The sequence below is a fragment of the Cystoisospora suis genome (genome assembly GCF_002600585.1).
Source record: "Cystoisospora suis strain Wien I chromosome Unknown contig_2604, whole genome shotgun sequence".
Lineage (NCBI taxonomy): Eukaryota > Apicomplexa > Conoidasida > Eucoccidiorida > Sarcocystidae > Cystoisospora > Cystoisospora suis.
Window position 1 is genome coordinate 1,006 of NW_027155402.1, and position 15,632 is coordinate 16,637.

Consider the following 15,632-nt stretch of genomic DNA (forward strand, 5'->3'; position numbering starts at 1 on the left):
TCTGAAGGGCTCCGCGCAGCTCAGCGTACACCGTTCGTACACAGTCGCGGAAACAAAATTCCGGTGTGCGTGTATGCGCTGCTACGGTAGTCCACAGTGCGGCGGGTGAACAGGCACCATTACCCGAGGTAGAGAAAAAAGTGTGTCTTGAAGTTGCTTTACAACGCCGACACCCGTAGAAAAGAAGGCGGGAAAGGAAGAGGAGACCAGTCATACCGTGCTTGTGAACTGTTTTTGCAGCGGTTACATACGGGAACGTACTCCCCGGGGTGTAGAGCGAAGTAGAAAGAGGCACGGCGAAGTAAAATATCGTAGCCACAGCACTTTGTGCCGTAGTGTGTGAAACTGCGCCACACAGGACAAGCGGTTGTGATGGAAAAAAAAGAAAAGTCTGAAAACAGGGAACACGAGAAGCAGACACGCCGAGTGGTCAACTTGCAGGCAGGAGTACGGCGGAGACGCGAAGCACATTTGCACCACAAAACAGTGGACGCAGCGGTGCACTGGTTCGTGAAAAGAGCATGCACTTAGCCTTGCACGCCAACTTGTCTCTGACCCGTTCTTTGCTTCCGATCAGCTCGAGCAGACTGCGACAGATGGGGGCGCCGGGCCATGTAGGGCCCAAGAGGTCAGGGCACTGCGGACGGTGAATGCAGCTAAGGTCCTTTCACGCAACAATCAAATATTGTCCGTATCTACTGCGGGAAGACGGCTTGGGTGAACAACAATACTCAGCGGAGCTCTTTTGACGCGCCGAGTCGGTCGCCGTCGGGCGAACGGCTTCTATTCCTGCCTCGACGCCAGTCTGGCAACGTTTAGAGCAGACGGCTCTTCCATTGGACCAACGTTTACTAAACTACAGTAGGGGGTATGTTACTCGCGCAAGACTTGCCACCAAGTACATGTGACTATATCGACAAAGACCCACGAGTGTAGAAGTCCGGATATTTCCGTGTGCCGTTTGCGTCTGCACCCTATCCAGCTGGGCTCCTTCAGACTGGTTATGTAGTGCCACGTCAACTTCGTCGCCGAAACGAATATGGCGCGGAGCAGCTCGATGCCTCTTCCTAATGTAAACTGCTGGGAGAAACCGAGCGTTTGATGTTCGTGCCTTGACTCGTCAGAAGGTTGACCTTCAAGGACCCTGAAGCTTTACGATGATAAGCAACAGACAGCTGAGGCTTGCCACGACACCCTGTTGAAGCACCTTCTTCATGACCCTGTGGCGTGCGTCTACGGCCAGAGGGGACGGTTCATAGTGTGCCTCTTGTGCTTCTGGTCCCAGCACACAGGAAGAGACCTGTCAAAGCAGGTGCCATCAGACTCGCTTCCGAGGGAACACTTCAGCCCGCTGGTGGTGGCGGGTCGAACCTCAGTTCCTCAGAGGTCTTGCCGAGGGTTCAAAGGAGAGACGTCCGGTGCTACCCCTCTTTGCATCAAGGCCGACGCTGCGACGCGTACAAATTTCTCATCTTACTGTAGTGCCGCAGATCATAAGCTGTTAGGGATGCTCGTGTGTGCATGAGCGCCCGACGGAAATGCGCCTCCCCGACCTTGACCTGCAGCAGCTCATGCGGAGCTGAGCCGGTCCAGCTCACTGACTGCAAGAGGGACTCCGCTGGGTCGGAAAGCGTGTCTTGTGGGTCTTCCGCATGCCCCCTTACAGTGAGGCTACACCACGTGGATGTCTTCAAGACGGTTTTCCACACAAAAGCCCTGAAGCCGCCAAGCAGCCAGAAGCTCCCACAGACCCCGCCAATCTTGGAAGATCCTCCTGCTACACATGCTTCCGCCCCTCGATCCGCAACGAGGTCAAGTCGAAGAGCACGCTTGTTGACTTCGCCCGGTGCTGCCGTAGCAAGGCTTCGACCTGCTTGATCAAACCAGCCCGGAGGAAGCGCACTGATGCACCACACCTCCACGCCTTCTGGCCACCTGTGTCTCTCATTCAAAGCACTGACCTGCCATACCCGAAAGGAACTAGTTCTTTCACCAACCGCTGCCGATGGTGAAAACAGGTCGCGCGTTTGCTTCAGTTGGTGCAGCAGGTCGAGCCTCAACTGAAACTTTTCCTCGGATCCAAAGACGGCATAAATTGAACCTTTCTGTGTTTCCGCACCTTCAGCATCCGTTTCTGGCTGCTGACCGCTTAGGCGAGAGTGTCTGTTCCCCGGCTCACCGCCCCGCACAGCACCACTGTGGCCACCATTGATTCTCGCTGGGGTCGCATAGGCGCGCTCACGCCGTAACAGTCCCGATCGACACTCGAGGCCGTAGAAGGCTTCCTGAAGCACACACGGCGAGACCTGGAGCGCACCTGCAGGACACCGAAACAGAATGCAGTAGACAAGCAACCGTCGCCTTCAGGAGCTTCGGCGGAAGGCGGTGTCTTGCTGAGGCTCTCGAGGACGGTGGCGTATGTTGCATATCGATGGGACACTTACTCGACATCGTTTTGAGGATATCGATCCGCTCCTTGGCTGCTAGGAGGCCAGCAAGAGAGCACAGTGCCTTACAGTCAGCGCCCGTAAACTGGGGTGGTAAGGCCTCGCTGACAGCTTGCAAAAGCGGTGGCACGGGGCGGACGCTATCAGGCATCTGACGGCAACTTGGCCTGTCAACCACATCATCCAAAACCATGTGCCGGGTAAGTGCCCCGAGGAGGGACTGATGATCGCGCTGGATGCCGACGTATACGCATCGGTCAAACCGGCCTGCCCTAAGGACCGCCCTGTCCAGCAGTTCCACACGGTTCGTAGCGCCAACCAAAAAGACCTGCGAGTACAACCACAGCTGCCATGTATAAAAGTGAGTGCCACCAAACAACCGCTTACAGAACCATGTAAGTCCGGCGAAGACCGCAGGGCTTTTTTCTCGTGGAGCGTCTGGTGTATTACGACTTTCCCGCAAACCCTAATCTGATGATAGGCGTCATACGGCACTGCATTCCCATTCTTGGACTCTGTCATCGCGACAAGTTCTAAGTGTACAAGGTGGCATGACCGCAGCCGTCGGCAACCAGTCATCTTATGTGGTACCCGTGACATTCGCATATCTTGGTACGAGAACTTACCACGTCACCAGTGGTAGCCATAGCTGTTTTGTCCCACTTAAAGACGTCCCCTGGACACTATTCTCTGCGGTAAGGACTCGAGTGAAATCAGAACGGGAGCGGATTTGCAGAGATGAGCGACTATGCAGGGAGTCAATGCAGTTCTGACAGACTACCTCACATTGTCTGGGAGATTATCAAACTCGGAGAGCAGCTGACCGACCACTCGATCCAACACTCCGCCCGAATCCGAAGAGCGGCCTCGGCGAGGAAGCTGAACAACAGTAGAAATCGGGATCCTTCACCTCATACAGTGCGGAGCGCGGCCTCACCACAGATTAAATCCGGTCTTTCTGGGCACGATGGCCCTGGAACCAAATGACACCACAGAAGTACTACCTGGGACACAGTTGTCCCGGGGTGTCCTCTGTTTCGCACCTAATCTCCGTAATACCACTTCTGGTGAGGCTCACGGACCCAGAAAGGCTGCCCTGCGGTTGCGAGCAAAAATGACTGGAAACTCTTTTCAATTTGTTGCTGGTGGGTGGCCTCCGTGATCGCTCAAGGGTCCTGGTACCTCGATTTGTTACGTGTCTCCGGTCACCCGGTGTACCGCCATGCACTCGCGGAAGCAGCTGACAATATCGGATAGACACGCACTCTGGCTGCACGAGACGGCCCCCTGGACCCGTACAACATTTTGCTGCTTCCACCGTGCAGAGTCTTAGCCAGCTTACGAGGGCATCGATCTCGTCGAAGAACAGGACGCAGGGTCTGGAGGCACGCGCCCGCGAAAACACCGTCCGAACGTTTTTTTCACTCTCACCAATATACCTGAAAAGCCGCAGTGCAAGGCAGGAACTCCAGCTAAAGCAAGCACCCAGGGGAATACGAAGTGTCATCTCACCGGTCTAGTCTCGCGCAAACCGTTTGGCTCAGTTTTGTAGACACACACTGGGCACCTACTGCCGCAACAGTTTCCAATCTTCACCGCTGACTCTTACAAAGAGATGCCTGGAGGCCACCCCAGCGGTTTGTAGCTGCGAACCCCCCAACCAGTTGCTTCCTCACTTAGGGTGTGGCTTCGAGTTTGAATTCCCGACTCACATATTCAGCAACTCCGGTCCCTTGACAGATATGAAGTTCACACCACACTCCGTCGCTACTGCCTTAGCCAGCAGTGTCTTTCCGGTTCCCGGAGGCCCGAAGAGCAGAATGCCGCCGCGAACCTTCACACCTGCAAACAATGCAGATACCAGCACTACACTGGCTAATTGAAGCGAGTACACAGCCAAGCCACACTAGGCAAACTCCGCCCCATCCACACCGCAACGAGTTATGCCTTCAGACGGCGGTTTGACCCAGGGTCCATTCCAAGTAGCAGTCTGTACAAAGCGTCCAGCAGGGCAAGGGTAAATCGTCTTGCATACAGAAAGAGTTCTCTTCGTTGTTTGCCAATCTGGGTGCCTACCTAGCCGCTTTGCGGAACAGCGACATGATTTGAAGCAGTGACGTCACGTAGTTTCAAGCCATTAGTGTCCAGGAGGACAGCAGCGAGTGCTCCTATACAAGGTGCGGGCGCTGTAGACCGCCGCATCCACGCACTTTTGTCCTGCAGATAGCACAGCTGAGGTCGCTCCACCTTGGCAGCCCACCACCAGTCCTTGGACCCTTCAGTGATACGTTCCTAAGGGGCGATCCCATAATTGTTCGCAACCTAATGCTTCTTAACCTGCGAGATCTCGGCGGGTCAAATGCTCTATGTTAATATTGCATTGAAGGAGCTCCCTGAATACGCGCTTCCCACTATCTTCCCGTAGACTGCAACGCTCGGCGCCAACACCGTACTTACGCCGTACTTCAGCGCGTACTTACCTTCGAAAAGATGAGGATAGTTGAGAGGTAGAGTAATATAATCTCTTATTTCCTCCTTCGCGTCTTCTGCTCCTCCCACATCTTCCCACTGGACTGTCGGGAGCGCTGGTGCGCTCGAGCCAGAACCACCTGCCGATACATAACGTGGATATCTGCTTGCCACTACGAAGTATCTTCCTTCAACAAATCAAGGAAGTATAGCACAAGCGCTTCGCTAACACAGCCGTTCTCGCGAAGAGATCCAGTGAACTTCACTCATGCAGTAGAGAACAGCAAAGTTTTCCCCCCTGGTCTGCAAAGGGTCGCCTCGTCACTTCCGAGTTTACACCTGTGCCTGAATGACGCTATGCGCAGGTAGCCAGCGTCGCGACGCCTCCAGGCCCTTAGCATTTGTGGGTGTAAGCGAGACTACGGAGCCGATTAGTTGAGCTCCAGCGCCAACATACCTGGAACCAGCATTCTTGCTGTCGATCTCAGGTCTGTAAAATAATGGCATTGGACACCCGATGGAAGCCCGGAAGCCGACATGAGTACTCCTCCGGCCGTTAGAGACTGTGGCACGACCGTGAGATCCTCCGGTGAAATTGCTGAGTCGCCATGCCTACCTGCTTTTCCCACACAAGCCTCCTCGAGGGATAAGGATTTGGAAGGAGTCTGTCTATGCCCACCAAGGAGGTAGGGAGTTCCTTGTCGGCTGACGGAGAGAGTGAGCGATTCCGCTTTTGAATGGAACGTGCTCCATAGGAGCAGCTTCATATTGGCAGGAGACAAACCAGCACCTATCCTGAACGACAGTGAACACAGCAGAAAGAGAGGATGACCAGTGCCGTCACATACAACGGGCGGGCGACCGGCTGGTCGAAATGGAGTATTTCTCAGTTTACGCGCATCTAGCGCAGATGAGTGCCCCGGGACCGGACATTACTCTAGGAGATGTGGCCTGACTTTGTGTCGTCCGATATACCAGGCCACAGAACCGTGCAGGACCGTCTGCTGAAATATATGGATTTATCATCTGACAACCTTTGGTGCCACCATCAATCACCTTGTGGGAGTTTAACGACTTATCTGCCTGAAAATAACTCTCGCTCACAACTACGCTACGTCGTCAGCTCCGGAACCACAACTGGCTACGACCGAGACCAGTGAACACGGGCGCACTGAAGTCGCCAAGGTGCTGTTGCGCTGAAAGGCATGAGACAGCGTCTTAGCCGGGCACAGGCGGCCCATCGCTCACTCGGCCAACTCCGCCGGCGCTGCTTCTAAGATGCCGCTTTCGGGCCGATCACGCACGATCGTGAGAAGGTTCGCTGCTTGACGAGCGACCTGGGAAGGCATACAAAGCAATTCATATCGCGACTTGCACGCACTGTGTCAGCAAGCGTAATACAATGGCAGAGCAGGCGTCCTTGTCTTTAATGGGCAAGGATGAGAAAAACATAACTGTCCCCGCTGAACCCTAACACGAAGCATGCACGTGCGCAAAGTTATTAGCACCCGTACAAGACAAACATGGGCCGTTCATCAACGGAATCTGAAGCTGTCATTCCGGTTACAAGAACTCAATTCCCCTTCGCAACCGAAGACAACCGGGTCTCCACCGCCAGGCTACGCTTTGCGGAGCAACTCCTGGAGTAAAAAGCTCCACTCTTAATACGCGGGACAAGGGACTCCGCATCTGCGGAAACGCTCACGGAAAAGTCCCTTAACTCTTAGACACCATTTTGCCGCGGACACTCTTTTGAGACGGCCAGCCTCACTTTCACATCGGGTATTTACCGTAGTTCGTGACACTTCGAGTCCTGTACTTAACACCTCTATAATAATATATATGAAGAATAATCGGACGTGCGACATTTAAACCACCTGCGTCGTTGTGGTTCAGAAGTTTCCAAGGACAAGCACGTGCTTCCTTGCTCACCTCCGTCGAGGTCTCCAAATCGGGAGATGGTAAGCAGATTATATCGCTGAATGTATCAAGAAGGGCGTGGCTGAAAATACTATGTGAACCTGTGGGAGAACCTCCCTCTGGGCCTCTGTCTACTTCAGTCCGCACGCTGAACACGATCAAGGCGGCCTTGTGCGAGACTTGTCGTGATCTATCCAATGGACTCGAGCGCTTCAAACCGCCGGCCCGCCCCAGGAAGGAATCAGAACCAAGTTCGTGTGTGTTTAGGAACCAACGGAGATGGCTTGCAAGGCGTTCCTGTTAAGTGCCGAGGCAAACAAAAGCGATCAGCTGGGATCCTAGCGGAGAATGCCGCGCGGGCACAGCGCAGTTCGGGAGTGCCGCGCGGGCACAGCGCAGTTCGGAAGTGCGCTGCGAATGTAGATTTCCAAGACCTATAGCCTCTGGTTTGCAGCAGGACCCGAGGTTGTAAAGGCTCTGCTGAAGCTCATGCGTCAAGAACTCGGCTACACTGTGTACCGCTACGTGCCAGACGGCTCGCAGAAGCACTCAAACGATAGTCAGCCAGTGCTTTGTTGAGCGCGACGAGTAAACCTCTGCGTCCTTCCTGATGTGTTGACAATGCCGCTGAGCCGAACTAGCATCGGACAACTCCATTCAGTACAGTAAGGCTTTCAATAGCTGGCTGTCCTCTCATGGTACCTGGGAAAGGTTTCTTTCATCAGCAGATTCACCAAGGACTGTCCGGCATAGCCCGTGCGCCTTGTTGATGAAAATTAGTGCCGGTGTGGCCTCAGAGATCGCGTGAACAAGCGCGGACGACAGAGCCGAATTACCGCCGGGAGCCACAGAGCCGTCAGCGTGTCGAAGTTCATCTGCAGAAGGAGCCCAAAACAACCTGAAGCAGAAGGGGGGATTTGCCGGGTATCGGGCTATCAACGACTCGCGACAAACATCAATTCCAGTCTCTGAGAATCTTTTCGCGCGTCTGGAGTACTGATTGAACTTGTCGCCTCGCAGACAAGCATACCCGGCTGGATTCTTCGTAAGTCGCAGCCAAGCAAATCACGTGCCAGTATCACTCGTGGGAAAACAGTTGGCAGTCCTGCCCTTGTCCGCACTGGCTTCAACGCCCCAGTGGAGACGGGCGACGCAGAACCTCCTTGTATTTCAGGCTACAAGCAACTGAGCCTCTGCGTTTTCGGCGTCGCTCCACTCTGTTGACTGGCACGTTGGAAGACCAACTAGTGTCGTACGCGCGCGATCGACGGACAACGTAGCTATTGTGAAGGTGATGTTGTATTGATCCACGCGGACATCATCTCTACATACAAGCAAGCACACGCGCTGCTGGTATCTTCCTTGTCTCTGTGTCAGTGTATGCTTCAGAACGGAACCAGTACAGTGGTGATGCTCTGATATCCTAACCTGCCGCCGGCGGAGCACCTTTCGCCATCCGAGCCATCTTCAGGCCGTCCAGCTGTACGAAATGGAGACCAAGGCGATCACAAGCCAGCCGCGCCAGAGAACGTTTCCCCGACCTTCAGTCACAGACAAGTCAAGAGCAGGCCTCCATAACTCGAGCATTAGCATGCCACATTTCGTGTCGAAAGAATCGACTTCCAACGCTACAACAAAAGCGAAAACCATCAGGCTTGCGTTTTCCACGTCATATGTTTTAAAGGGATTTTAAAGGGATCCCGAATACGCATGAGACATACCCATCCGGGCCCTGCAGCAGAACGCTGCAGCGAGTTCGTAAGCCACCCGATCCTGGTCCTCGTGATGCAGCTCTCAGCAGGGAAGCGCACAGTTTGAGAATCCTACATAACAGGCACAAGACAATGGTCTGACCGATTTACTTTTCGAAAGAGCTGAGCTTTTGACAGGGTTCCACCGACCTCTGTTAGGGCGCGCGAACAGAACGACGGTCGTACCTTGCAAGCGGTGTCTTCATTGAGGGCATGACAGGGAAAAGCGGAGCTCGGAAGATGTGATGTGTCTAGAAGATAACGGGACAAAGAACAAACTGGATTCCATTTCCACGTTTCTGTCACCATGGCAATTGTACACCTCTCTCGCTTGCAGGCTCAGTGCGGCGTATTGCTCCCGAGTGCGCCGCCGTCTGTCGCAGCAATTACAGCATTCCCCTCTAGTCTCCAAAGTCCTAGACGCTTGTCGCTACAACCCTTCACGGAGCGGCCCATCCCTGTCCCCATCCAGATTCTTGAGATTCGTGAGTGGCTACAGGAGCGCAGAGAAAGGGTGGCAGATCGGTGAGAATGCCAGTTGAACCACGTCTGCCTCCCGCGCATTTCACCTCTCGCCTTGGTGGAGCGTCTTGCACGCGACACCAACAACGGCTGCACCCTGGTCCCACAGCGCAAAAACAGACGAGCTAGTACACGACAGGGACATTAGCTGTTGCCCTACCACCAACGGAATCAGACGACGCGCCGTTGGTACGTCTTGCATCAGCACCGTGGTGCTGGTGTTGCACACCACTCCGACGCAAGGCAGACGCCCATCGGCGATTTCCGACTGTGCGTTCCCGTCCGCTAACGTCTCCACGCACTCAACGTAAAACCAGCGAAGATGGCGCTGCTGTATCTTGTGGTATACTGCCGACGACAGGAAATTTCCCAGTAGCATCAAAGGGCGGAAGGCTTCTACAGCGCGCACCGCCGTCGGTTCCGCCCCGTTGTCGAACAGATTTGCAAGCTTAGGCAACCCGGATGCACGCTGGCGCAGCGTTTCGCTGGATGAACATGCTTGCCTTTCCTTGTCACATTCCGAGAAGACACGGGGGCTATCCATCTTTGGGTCCCTGGAACTGGACGCTTGGCCGAAGGAACTGTTCTGCTGTCCTGCCAGGTCACACGTTGCTGGAGGCGACCCCGGTCGTCCGGTCTTCTCGTGCTTCACACTGCTCGGCGGACTCCCCCACTTCAACTCAGAGACCCGGGGCGCTGCCGCGCTCGAGTGAGGGATTTGACCGGAGGTTGTCGAGGACAGTGCTCCATCCACTCGCCCAGTCGTACCCAGAGACCCTGCTCCTTGCCCGTTCTCGCTCCGCCGACCGCCTCCTGAGCAGCCACTGGGGATCGATAGGGCGGTACTGTAGCTAGAGTCCACTGCAGGTCCTAAGGTGCGGTTTCCGAAGACACCACGAGGCACTGCCAGTTTCTTGCTTGCTGCCGGTGGCAAAAATGCAATAGCACAAATCTGGCCGGCGGCAACTACGCGTGGAGTGGAGAAGTAGTCGAAGAGTATACGTCGCGTATCAGCCAGGGCCACCTCCGGATCCCTAGGAGCTTCTGAGCGGTACGAAGCGTCTCCTGTCGGGACTGCAACTGGCCGGAGGATACACCGAGTAGCTACTGGAAGGCGACTGTAGGCTTCAGGTAGCGAAGACGCTGAACATCCACACCGTCAGGAAGGAAGCCACGGCTAGCTCAGGTGACTGGCCGGGCCCTGCCCTGGACATTCATGGGTTCCGTGTCCGAGGCAGGCTAGCCTAAAGGAAAGTCCGCGGGGCACGCAACCCACGCGGGGCCGTCTGCACCACTACGGAACAGGGCCAGTGGGTCAGGACGTCAGCATGCATTGAGGAGCTCGTTCACATGCGGTTGTTTGTCCCGGAGCGCGTCCCCCGAGCAGGCTACTCTAACAAGTCAGGGAGAAGCAGCTGCCCGTGGGCCCATAAATTTAGAAGGGTGCGCCACCTACTACCCTTGCAACGTGTGTGCTTTGCCGGCCTGTACCAGTTTGCGTCACAGCTATGCTCGTGTGATGGAGTGAAACATATGTTGAACGCCACCGTGCGTGCTCGTGTATCTTCCTCACCATCATACTCTCACATTTGAACTTACGATGTCAGTGCTATGGATACCAGTGTTGCAGTTGATGCGGCCCAAGTAAAATACCTTAAGGACTGTCACCTGCTCACTCCACATCAAAGCGCATAGCTACGAAAGCCCGTCTCCAGCCGCTTTCGGAGACGCGGACGGAAAACTCGTTTGTACCAGTGGCTTCTTTAGAATTGCTCGAACAGGGGCACACGGACAACGGCACCTCCCGCAGACATAGCGACCTGCATTAACATAGTTAGCTACCTTTCTTTTACATGTTCTACTGCAAAACGAGATACGGGATAATGTGCAGCAGCAGACCAGGGTGTCTCACCCTCCAACCGCAGGAAGTCTGGTCTCGCGAACAGGTTGTGGTTGGGCATAGCCCTGATACACGTATTTGAACTAGACGGAGATCGGCTACGGCCTGCGATCGTCTTCGGCTACTGCCGAAGCTGGAGGACTCTTACCCTGGGGACCCGGTGTAAAAGGTCGTATCTCCACGGTGCTCCGTCCTGAAGTCAATCCCAAGAAGTGCATAATGTGGGCGGATAAGAAAATGTGATCTTTCCGAATGCCGTGCCTCTTTGAAGCGCCCTCTTTAGAGTGAGAAAGATCTCCGCTCTGGGCTGGGTCTTCTGAGAGAGGATACCGTTCTTCTTCGCCTTCTGGTTTCACAAGAATTCTTACTAAATGGCGCTTTCGACGGGCGGTCCGCGACGAAATTGGACTTCCAGAAGACGCCCTAGCAATCCAAATCCAGGATCCAGCTTCCAGATCCAGCCTGGCTAGTGAGGAGACGCCGAGATAGCATTCCGTCGGTGTATCGCGGGGACCCAGATGGAGCGTTGCTCCCCCAGCCACGGTCTCTCTGTCAAGAGGGTAGCTGACCAGAAAACAGCACAGCCAGGCGGCATCGCCGTTGGATATGGGACAGGTCACCAACAGATAGTCAACTCTTGCCGACACGGCCACACCGAAGATGCACCGTCACTCGTGGCCAGACAACAACAACTGTAGGCGTCTGACTAAACCGGCCTCGCAACGGCATGACTGCTGCAGCTATCTGTACCAGTCCTGCAGGCGCTCCAGAATCCTGCGGCAGCTCTCAAAGGCCGGCGCATCCAAATCCCTTTGGTTGCTTTTTCCCAGCTTACATGTAGCGACACGCCAAAGCGTATTTCCCTGTGTCCTCGCCCATCTCCAATAATCGAAATAAGTGTAAGAACGACAGCGGGGGTCTTAGGAGTGAACGACGCAGAGCCGGAGCAACAAACAATCAACCGCTGACTGGACAAACTGGGCTATCACTGCAAAATTCCTGACTGGACAAACTGGGTTATCACTGCTACAATCCGACAGCCTCATATGTGCCGGCGCCTCATGGCCGCAGGTGTCTACTCTTTCCGATGCCCTCCCTCAAATCTCCGGGCAAATCTTCTAATGAGCTGGTGTCCGGAGGAAGCAGATTCTTGTGAAAAAGGTCGAAATTTGGGTTTTCCGGTGCGGCGCCCGGCGCTGTAGAACGCTCCGATACTTGGAGTGTTGGCAGCCTGTCCTCCTTCAACTAAGCGCCGCTCAGTGACGTCGCGCCCACACTTCGCTACAACAAGACGTCAGACAACAGAAGGGACTGGGTGCTGAACTCCCGAGCAGTCAGTCTGAGTGGACGTTCAAAAGATGAGTCCCCTTGGCATCGAGATACAGTCCACGAAAGGCAGGCTTAGCGCCAGCCTGACAGGTACGCACGGCCATGAAACACCAAAATAGAGTCCTTTCCGAATGGCAAAATCATTCAGTCGAGTACACACGAGAGAGGCTCACCGAGAAGCGGGGATTGATGTGACAAAAAGCATTCGTTAACAGTGGAGAAGGCGCGCGTAGCTGTCTGTCATCCCATGCGAGCTTTTTGCCCTGCACCAATTCAGCCGTGCCAGCGGAGACGGCGGCCAGCAAACTGCTCCTCTCGGCCGAGCATGTGCCACAGCGTGGCGTGCGGCCGGCACCGGAGGAAGTCATCGCTCCTGACGCAAAAGTGAGTAGTCACAGATGCTTTCCTTTGTTTGCAGACAATACGGTATACGGTCTTACCGGGATCTTCATAGCCCGCTCTCCCTCGTCTGAGCCCGCGCAGGGGCAGCGGAGCTCGCGACAACCGCGGCCCCGCTGCCAGATCAACCAGCTACTTACCTCGGGGAAACTGGTCTTCGAAACTACTTGTTCTCCATCCCTCCGTCCGTTTTTCCAAGCACCTCCCAAAGAATATGCAGACAGCACTCGTCTGCGTCTGTTGCTAAGATGGTAAATTAGAGGCGACTGGAAATTCATTCTAAGCCGAGAAAATCGCTGTGGCGGCGATCGCGGGGCTGGAAGACTTGCCAGTGTTTCCGGAGTTCCCACGATTATCGAAGAAATTGACAGCCCTCTCCAGACATGCTCAACTTTTTAGCTCGGCGCCTGTCTAGAGAGGCAGCCGTTCCGTCTAAAGGATGGCAAGGGCGCGCTGAGGTGGGGGCGGTGTGACGTTGTGAGCAGACACTTAGGTAAAGTCTCTTGCTGTTCGGTCTTCCCTAAAGACTCTCATCCGCAAGCACCGAAACGACGCGTCAGACCCGCGGGGGCGGGGGTCGACCTAGCAAGAACGCACTCGACAAACCACGCCAACAGCATACGTAACAGACCGGACTCATTGGTGACTCGCAACACCCACCATGCAGCACGACACGACATATCACGCGGAGGCGCGTCACAGGCGCTACAGGCGGCACCTACGTCCTGTTAGGACCGAAGATGCCCTACTTCGGTCTCTACGCCCGATTGTGCCGCAGTTGTTGGTGAGATTCAAGGGCGTGCACAGCGTATGCGCCAGACGATTCTCAGTTGGAGACGGGCCAAGTGCCCCCCACTCTCCAAACGGGGCATTCGGCTGTCACTCCCACGCCAGTGAAGACGGCGGCGGCCAGTCCCGCTCCCAGTTTGGAGGTCCTCCGTGGAGCCCGATCTAGCTCGGCGACCGCCTAGGGCTAAATTCCGAGCCGCGTCGCTCTGGGGGCGATAGCTCCGGCAAACAGTTTCTCGACGCTAGGGCTACAGATGCTGGATAGCTCTGGCTAGTCGTAATTTACGACGACGCTGTATGCTCGCGACCCAGCCGAGGGCCTTACGAGTCCACCGCGCGTCCGTTCGTTCCGATGCATGCACGCTCTTGGACGATGAAACCGTCGAGACCACGTTTCCCGGAAATTGTCTCGTGAGTTATCCTTCGTTCTAATCACCACCTTCAAACCCGCTGTCGGAACCCTGCTAGACGCACTTATTTTTTTGTGAGTCGTTGTCGGTTTTTCTCTGAGCAGCGCAAGGAACGCTAGAGCGGTGCGTGTATGCACAACGCTACAAACGTGCAGCTACAAAGATGCGTTGCATGAACGACGACGATGGCTTGTTGCTACAAGAGAAGTGCTTTCCGTGCCAAGCGCCTTACCGCGGCCGCGCTTTCTCCATTGAACCCTCTACATTTGGCTCACTTCGTTTCGAGAGTGCTTTCCAATGCAGGGTGGAAGTTCTTCACTCTTCTTATTGACATCAATTTCGTAGTGCGTGGCATCGCAATGGGCTTAGCGGAGGCCTCGTGGCTGCCGTACCTAAAGGCGCTTGGGTACGATGCGGAGCTCTTTCAAAGAGTGGCCGCACTAGCGGACATCCCTTGGGGCCTCAAAGGTCTGGTAGCAGCGGCCAGTGACATCGCTCCTGTCGGCGGGTACTCGAAAAAGAACTACGCGGTTGCCGCGTGCCTTGTGGGCGTAGTCGGTGCTTCGATCCCCGCCTTTGTGCCTGCTCGCCTCGTTTCCGTCCATGTGTGGTTAGCGGGCGCAGCGATTCTCTTCCTTGCCTTCGAGTATGCTGTAGTTGAGCTGATGTGCGGGGGCGTGTGCTGTGCACATATGAACCGCAACCCTGAGATTAAGGCAGACCTCATCAGCTTTTCCGTGATTTGCTTCATTTCAGGTGTGACTCTAGGCCATGCGATTGCCGGCCCCATAAGTGATAAATTTGGCGCGCTTGTTAATTACCGAATCGTTCTTCCTTTAGCTGGACAGGTTGTGGTTCTACTTCTCTTCAACTTCCTCTGCGAGGAGCCGGTTAGACCGTTCAGATTCATGACGGAAAAGATCGCTCAGCATCGGGGGGTGTTTACCATGTCCCTTGTTTTGGCGGTTGTTTCGATTGCTCTCGCTGTCTTTACGATTGTTCGGGTTGAGTGGCTCTGTGTGGCCTGTTCCGTTGCCAGTGGGTTTGTGATTTGCTGTTTCTTGTTCATGACCCTTCCGCGCCGTCTGGCAAAGTTTAACCTGTATCAATTCTTATGGTCGGCGGCCCCTCTTAGTATAAAAGGCGGCCTAGATTACTTCTTCACAGCCACGCCCGAGTGCCTGCGTGACGGCCCCCACTTCGACTACACATACTACCTTACTTACACGGCAGTCCTGAACGCGGTTGCTACACTTGTAGCTGTATGGCTCTTTCAAACCGTTCTACTCAACCGGTCTTACGTGCAAGTGGCGTGGGTAACCGCTATACTAAAGGCAGTGGCTTCCCTGTTCGACTTCGTGATTGTCACAAGGCTAAACGTGCGAGCAGGAATTTCGGATGCAGTGGTTTTCTTCCTCGGCGACGCCATCGTGTACCAAGTTGTTCGCACACTGAGCAACATGCCTGGGTATATGCTGACAGCAAAACTGTGCCCCAAAGGACTCGAAGTGACTGCTCTCTCCATTATGGACGGAATCACGCACTTAGGGTACAACATTGCAGCCGAGTTGGGTGCGGCAGTCATGAGGCTTGCGAACATAACCGCGGGGAGTGGGGACGGTTGTAACTTCGAAAACTTGCCAACGCTTGTTCTGGTGTTCAACTTAGGCGTCCCGCTGCTCCTCTGTCCAGTTGG

General features: G+C 54.9%; 2 protein-coding genes across 2 annotated transcripts; one reads left to right on the plus strand and one right to left on the minus strand.

The window, feature by feature from the left end:
• Nucleotides 1–439: 439 nt before the first annotated feature.
• CSUI_005373 (aaa family protein) lies at nt 440–11,964 on the minus strand. The gene is made up of 14 exons (XM_068065549.1): nt 11,845–11,964; nt 11,158–11,573; nt 9,270–10,252; nt 8,774–8,838; nt 8,265–8,377; nt 7,539–7,711; nt 6,165–6,253; nt 5,374–5,711; nt 4,928–5,056; nt 4,160–4,289; nt 3,790–3,886; nt 3,234–3,326; nt 2,445–2,775; nt 440–2,317 (listed from the first exon to the last, which is right to left on the minus strand). The coding sequence occupies exons 1-14, from the start codon at nt 11,886–11,888 to the stop codon at nt 1,437–1,439; spliced, it is 3,882 nt and encodes a 1,293-aa protein (XP_067922465.1). The 5' UTR covers nt 11,889–11,964; the 3' UTR covers nt 440–1,436.
• A 1,521-nt stretch (nt 11,965–13,485) lies between these two features.
• CSUI_005374 (bt1 family protein) lies at nt 13,486–15,629 on the plus strand (the record flags this gene model as incomplete). Its single annotated transcript, XM_068065550.1, has 1 exon — nt 13,486–15,629. A coding segment is annotated over exon 1 (1,506 nt), but the record flags the coding sequence as incomplete, so codon positions are not given.
• Nucleotides 15,630–15,632: the final 3 nt, after the last annotated feature.

What these genes read in the sequence shown, in the direction of transcription:
- CSUI_005373 (XM_068065549.1), bottom strand. Translation starts at nt 11,888, where the DNA reads ATGGGCGAGGACACAGGGAAATACGCTTTGGCGTGTCGCTACAT. An exon ending in AGCAAGAATGCTGGTTCCAG is followed by an intron (nt 5,057 to 5,373) that starts GTATGTTGGCGC and finishes ATGTATCGGCAG; the next exon opens with GTGGTTCTGGCTCGAGCGCA. An exon ending in CTATCCTCATCTTTTCGAAG is followed by an intron (nt 4,290 to 4,927) that starts GTAAGTACGCGC and finishes CATTGTTTGCAG; the next exon opens with GTGTGAAGGTTCGCGGCGGC.